The sequence below is a fragment of the Acomys russatus genome, chromosome 16 (genome assembly GCF_903995435.1).
Source record: "Acomys russatus chromosome 16, mAcoRus1.1, whole genome shotgun sequence".
NCBI classification, from domain to species: domain Eukaryota; kingdom Metazoa; phylum Chordata; class Mammalia; order Rodentia; family Muridae; genus Acomys; species Acomys russatus.
Genome location: NC_067152.1, coordinates 6,195,239 through 6,202,236, shown reverse-complemented (window position 1 = coordinate 6,202,236; position 6,998 = coordinate 6,195,239). Strand labels below are relative to the sequence as shown.

At 50.0% G+C, this 6,998-nt stretch overlaps 1 protein-coding gene across 1 annotated transcript in view; it reads left to right on the top strand.

The window, feature by feature from the left end:
- The first annotated feature begins 5,443 nt into the window (after positions 1–5,443).
- Ksr1 (kinase suppressor of ras 1) overlaps positions 5,444–6,998 on the top strand; it is a 139,867-nt gene continuing 138,312 nt past the window's right edge. The window contains exon 1 of the mRNA XM_051158086.1: positions 5,444–5,911. Coding sequence (XP_051014043.1) covers positions 5,681–5,911 — 231 coding nt within the window. The 5' untranslated portion in view covers positions 5,444–5,680. The remainder of the gene's footprint in view (positions 5,912–6,998) is intronic.

Below are 6,998 nucleotides of genomic sequence, written 5' to 3'. Positions count from 1 at the left end.
AGGAAGAGGGTGGTAGACCAGGGCCCTTGATATCCCCTGGCCTCTGTGAGCACGCACACACGGCTGGGCACGCATCACATACACACCACACTCATACACATACAAACATGGTTTTTATTTTGTTTTTTCCTGAGACAGGGTTTCTCTGTGTAGCCTTGGCTATCCTGGACTCGCTTTGTAGACCAGGCTGGCCTCGAATTCACAGTGATCTGCCTGCCTCTGCCTCCTGAGTGCTTCAAAGGAATAAAGGTGTGAACCACCATGCCTGGGTGAAACAGATTATTTTAACATGAGCGAATCTTATAAGCACAACACAAGACTAGCAAGAGATGGGAAAGGACCTAAAAGTGCACTAACAGGAAAAGTCAATCTACACTATTGGAAGGAAATGGTCTTGCTGCTGTTGTTTTGTTTCTGTGCTGCTAGGGATGAACGCAGGGTCTCAAAGTCGCTAGACAAGCACACTTCCCTGTATCCCTATAGACATGTAGTAAATAGCAATAAATAATGCCATTTGCATAGGATGGATGCCACTGCCTCTGCCTCTCTCAATGCTGGGATTACAGGCATGTGCCATCACCTCTCAGTTTTCATGCATACAGTTTTTAAGTGCATCTAGAGGGCTGGGAAAGTTGCTCAGTGGTAAGAGTATTTGCTTAGCATGTGTGAAGAAGGAAGGAAGGAAGGAAGGAAGAAGGAAGGAAGGAATGAAGGAAGGAAGAAGGAAGGAAGGAAGAAGGAAGGAAGGAAGGAAGAAGGAAGGAAAGGAAGGAAGAAGGAAGGAAGGAAGGAAGGAAGAAGGAAGAAGGAAGGAAAGAAGGAAGAAGGAAGGAAGAAGGAAGGAAGAAAGAAGGAAGGAAGAAGGAAGGAAGGAGGAAGAAGAAAAAGGAAGGAAGGAAGGAGAAGGAAGGAAGAAGAAGGAAGGAAGGAAGAAGAGAAGAAGAAGGAAGGAAGGAGAAGAGAAGGAAGGAAGGAAGGAAGAAGGAAGGAAGGAGAAGAAGAAGGAAGGAAGGAAGAAGAAGGAAGAAGGAAGGAAGGAAGAAGGAAGGAAGAAGAAGAAGGAAGGAAGGAAGAAGGAAGGAAGGAAGGAAGAAGGAAGAAGAAGGAAGGAAGAAGGAAGGAAGGAAGGAAGAAGAAGAAGGAGGAAGGAATCTCATACTAGTATTATGGCGCACTCTTTTAATACCAGGAACAAATACCTGGGACAAAAGGACCACTATAAACTTGAAGCCAACCTAGACACTACGTAGTGAGTTCAAAACCAGCCTACGTTATGCAGGGAGGCCTAATGCCTTCTCAATAAACAAACCCCAAGAAAATTCCCCTCTCCAGGGTGACTGCACACATTTCTTGGGTTGAAGATGGAATCTGGGCGCTCCCAGCTCTGCGTGTGTTACCCTTGACTCCAACAGAAACCTGCTGGCGCCTGCTGTGCCACTGAGGTGGAGGTGACTGCCAGGAGAGCAGATGTGAACCCCAGGGAATGCTGCACACCTGGTGCACACCTGCCACACACCTGGCTGTGGGGCAGTACTTCTCAGAGCTCAGTTCTGAGGAATGGGCCATGCCCTCTGTCAGTCTCTCATCCTCGACCCATACGCTTGTCCTGTTGAGTCTGTCTCCGCCATATGTGCTGTTTTCTTTTCCTGCTTTGCTGCTCTATCCAGCCCTGGCCACTGTAGGAGTCTCAAAATGGGGTGCCCTGTTCCTGTTCTGGTCTCTTATTACTACTCTTTAGGCTGTAGTCAGAGGGGTGCTTTCAAGCATAGTAGATATGTGTATACATTCACACACATGTATCTATACATATGTAGCTATACATGTATGTATATATATTCACACATATGTATCTATACATATGTAATGTATATATATATATTCACACATATGTATCTATAGTACAGAAGCAGTTTAAATATATTTTTAAATATACAAATGTTATTGTATTATATATTTTCTATATATAATTATATTTTATGTAAACATATGTAGTGATTTTCATTTTATGTGCTTAGAGAGCTGTGTTTGTTTGTTTGCGACAGGGTCTCATGTAGTCCAGGCTGGTCACAGAACTCTGAAACTGACCATAAACAGATGCTCCTGCCTCTCTAGTGCTGACAAGCCACTATACCTTCCTTCATGCCCTCCACCCTATGTCTTTACACTGTGTGTGTGTGTGTGTGTGTGTGTGTGTGTGTTTGTGTGTGTGTGTGTGTGTGTGTGTGTGTAAATGTGTCAGGGCACACATCTAGAAGTCAGAGGACAACTTTCAGGAGTATGTTCTCTCCTTCCACCATGTGAGTCTCAGGGATTGGCCTTCAGGCTTGGCAGTAAATGCTGTTTTCTATGCACTGAGCCATCTTGCCAGCCCCTGCGGCACTTCTGAGAGGCTCCCAGGTGATGCAGTTGCTATCGCTCTTGTGACACATTAGGAGTGATAAAGACTTAGACACTGTCCCCAGCCTCCCTCCTATGCCCTGCTTTATCTAGGCCTGCCCAGTTTCCCTAGACCATCTCTGCCTGCTCTTTGTCATCATGCTGTGGTGACGTGAGCCTTTCTTCTCTTACTGCAGTATGCTAAATTCCTGCCTCTGGGCCTTGGCATGCACATGATCTCCCACACACGATCTCCAGGCCCTTCCCTGGAGAACCATGCACATGGTTCCATTTCCTTACTCAGATCTCTGTCCAGCCCAGGGCGGTGGAACACACTTGTCATCCTTTCACGTGGGAGGCAGAGGCAGGAGGATCAGGAGACCAAGGTCACACTGTAGGCTACATAGTGAGTTTGAGTCTTGGATACATGAGCCTGTGCCTCAAAAGCAAACCAAGGCTGACAAACCTCAGTTCTACGATCGGAGCATACCTCCTCGGCCACTTCTTTTTCCTCCTTTATAGCACCTGACACTCTCTGAGTTTCTTTGAGTAACATATTGTTGACCTCTGTGTGTGTGCATTTAACTTAGATTCCTTTTTGTTTTTACTCGTGTTTATATGCGTCTGTGTGAATGTATGCATATAGCCAAGAGGTTGACATTTGTTTCCTCTCCAGCCCTGCTGTTGCCACCATGGTGCCACAGATAGGTATGAATGCCACAGGCCCTAGGACAGCAAAGGATCTTTGCCAGGCTTCAGGACAAAAATGGTCCCAAGAACTGGAGAGATGTCTCAGTTGGTAAAATGCTCGCCATCCAAGCCTAAGGGCCTAAGTTTGATGCCCTAACACCCATGTAAAGGGCGAGGCAGGAGGGCATTGCCTATCGTCCCCAAGGCTCCTTAGCCTGATAGTCTAGCCGAACCAGCTGGCCAAGCAGGGTCAGCGAGGGACTCTGCCTCGAAACAATAAGGTGGAAAATGATTGAGACCTTCTGCACTGTGGCTTCTCAAAGTGTGCTGCCCACGCTAGCAGCATCAGTACCACCTAGGAACTTGCTAGAAATGAAAATTCTCAAGGCCCGGGCTTGGATCGGTGGATCAGGAAACTTACATGCTCTGGGCCTATCATTCGAGGACGAACAAGTCCTCTCTCCTTGATTGTGATGCTTGTTAGAGCTTGAAAAAGCCGCCACTGCAGTTTTATTTCAGGGTAGACCCTAAGGCAGGGTCTGGAGTGGGGCTGTGGTAACAGTCAGGGCTGGGGGATTTGTAAGTACAGCACAGGGGTCTTGTTCACACCGTGTGAGAATCGCTGTGTTGTCATTCTCTGAGACAGAGTCTTACTATACAGCTTAGGCTGATCCCAAGTGAGGCATCCATCTGCCTCAGCCTGTTGAGTGCTGGGATTATAGATGTGAGCTACTGCACCTGGCTGTACCAGTGATTCTTTTTTGTTTAGCTCTGTCAGATTAAGTTTATTTTATGGGGGGGGGGAATGAGTGTTTGCCTGCTTATATGTATGTGTACTGTGTGAATACTTAGTGCCTGTAGAGTCTAGAAGGTACCAGAAGCCCTAGAACTGGAGTTAAAGATGGTTGTGAGCCATCACATGGGTGCTGGCAACAAAACTCTGAGTCTTCTGCAGGAGCAAATGCTCTTAACTGCTATCTCTCTACCCCACCCCCTTTTGAGGCAAGACCTCAGTATATAAGGAGAACTTGAATTCCTTATGTAGACCACATTGGTCTCGAACTCACAGAGATCACTCTGCCTCTGTCTCTGGAGTGCTGGGATTAAGTGTGTGAAATATGTGTGCCACCGCACTTCAATTTGATTTCACTTTTTTTTTTTTTTTTTTTTTAAAAGACAAGGTTTCTCTGTGTAACCCTGGCTGTCTTGGAACTTGTTCTGTAGACCAGGCTGGCCTAAAACTCACAGAGATCCTCCTGCTTCTGCTTCCTGAGTGCTACTATCACCCGGCTCATTTTCACTTTTTTTTTTTTAATTGTTAGAACATGAGACAGACTGATAGGAGAGTGAACAGGTGTGTTAAGGCTTAAATGCTGGACTGAGATGTACAGGGACACACTCCTGCTTTGACCACTGACTGCTTAGGTTCAGTTGCTCATTTAAAAAGCCTGGGTCTAGAAAGGACTAGCATTCATGCATGACCACACACCCCAGTAGTTAATCTGGGTGCTCTACAAACGTAACCTCCTTTTTAGAAATCCTCTGGGATAGATGGCTATGACAGCCCCGTTCGATGTGAGGGAGAAAGCTGGGCACTCAGAGGAAAGCTATTTGCCCAAGTTCACACACCAGGCAGTGGTGTGGTAGGAATCAAATTTGAACCCAGGTTATCTCTGTCCCGAAACTCTTAAGTGTTCAACAAATTAATATGCTGCCCACGTGTCATCTGCAGGGGGTGGGACGCTAAACTTACTTCGTTGAGTAAACAGAACATAGAAGAAAATTCTTTTCCCTTGCACATCCAATAACTTTGGATAGACAATTCAAGGTCAAGGGCTATGTGAACACAAACACAACTTAAAGTCAAGTGTTGTGAGGTTTAGATGAGGGTGTGTGTGTGTTTCTTTTTCTTGTCTTTCGATAGTGTTGGGGAATCAAACCTAGGGCCTTGTGTTTGTCAGGCAAAAGTTCTGCTATTGAGCTACATTCTTAGCGCATTCTCATACACCTCAGCCCCAAAGCTCACACAAAAATTTTGGGTCTCTCAGTCTCCCACATGATAGGGTTTATCTGGGTCTTAGCTATCAATCAGCCTCTGCCCCACCCCATTCACCGGTCTTGGGAAGCTATTAATGTGTGTGCGCTTGCGTGTGTGAGAAGTGGGTGGTAGTGGGAGGTGAGGGTAAAGCAACTGAAGACGATTGGGAACCAAGCTCCCACCACGACGCACACGAATTAGAGCAGGCGCACAGCAGCCCCTTCCAGGCATCAGGCGGAACCAGAGTGCGGGCGGGGCCCCGAAGGCGCGGGCCAGGAGACAGAAGCGTATCGCGGACTACAAATCCCAGCATGCGCCGCGCCCACGATCCGGCCCCGGCGGCCGCTTAAAGGCTCCCACAACCGCAGCCGTCGGGTCGCGGAGGCTTTCGCTTTGCCGCCGCGTCTTAGCGGCGGGTGGAGCGGACTAGGCTGCCGGCTTTCGGGACTCCAGGCTTTGGCGGCGCCGAGAGGCTCTCCTATTGCAGCCCGCCCACCCCAGCTCGAGGCTTCCCTGCCGAGGCGCCGGTGCCCCCGGGCTCCTCGCCTCGGCCCCCAGTGGCCCCGATGCCGAGGCATGGATAGAGCGGCGTTGCGCGCGGCGGCGATGGGCGAGAAGAAGGAGGGCGGCGGTGGGGGCGCCGCGGCGGCTGCGGACGGGGGCGCAGGGGCTGCGGCCAGCCGGGCGCTGCAGCAGTGCGGCCAGCTGCAGAAGCTCATCGATATCTCCATCGGCAGTCTGCGCGGGTTGCGCACCAAGTGCTCGGTGTCCAACGACCTCACGCAGCAGGAGATCCGGACCCTAGAGGTAAGGGGCCGCTGCGGCTGAGGTCCCGACCCGGCTGTGCCCCGGGAGCCGCCCCGCTGCTTTCCTTCCCGAGTTGCATCCTGCAGCCGGGTCTGCTGGCTGGAGTCTTCCTCTCTTGCCTGAGCTCGCTGCTGCGGCTGCATGAGGACCTACGACCGGCGCTCACCTTGGAAGGATTTGGGGGAGGGGGTGTTAGTGTGGGACTGGAGCGAGTCTCGAAGACCAGCGTGCCGGGTAGGGGGTGTGCGCGGGCATCCCACGGCAAACCCCTTTCCGCCCTCACCCGGTTTCCAGTGCCCACAGTAGCCATTGTCCCACTGAATCACGCGCTGGACTTTTCTCGGTGTGCTAAAGCCCGGTAGCGTGGGCTGGGGTGATGGGGTGGGGGCGTCCCCTGAAGTGTGAGCGTCGGCCGGTGGCACCGACTTTCCCACACAGCCCGCTCTCCTTTTCCCTTCCTTTTCTTTCCACCAGGTCTTGTCTGCCGCCTTTCAAGAAGTGTTTGCTGAAACAGCATTTTTGCTGTTCGGGTGTTAGGGTGCTTTTCTTTGGCGATGTCACAGCGGTTCACTGATTAAAATGAAATGACCCGTTCACTTCCACTCTCCATCCCAATCAGGGCTCTGGCCTAGGAAGGATTATACTGGGGTAACGAACCGTTGGTAAGAACACACTACTTAAGGGTGTTGCTGGCAGAGATGACCTGGAGTGCAATAAAGAAATAAGGTGTGTGAGCTCTCTTCTCTCAAATTATAGCTGGGAAGTGCAGCATTAAAAGGATTTGGAAGAACCAGCCAGGAAGGTGGTTGGGATTTCAGAAGGGGGAGGACTCCCCCACCCCTTGGAGGAAAACTAGTGCCTTCCCAACTCACTTTTGTCCAGAGACTGGAAGGCCTTTGAAAGTGCAGGGGGTCAGTTAATAACCCTGCTCCGAAGAAGGGTCTTTACCCACGTGGCATTGCCACATCTGGCTTCTGTAGGCCTGCGGATGTCTATTTTATTAGATATGTGATTTTACACGTGTGCACACTCCCGCCAGTGCGCGCACGCACACACAAGCACACACGCACGCGTGCACATATGCACG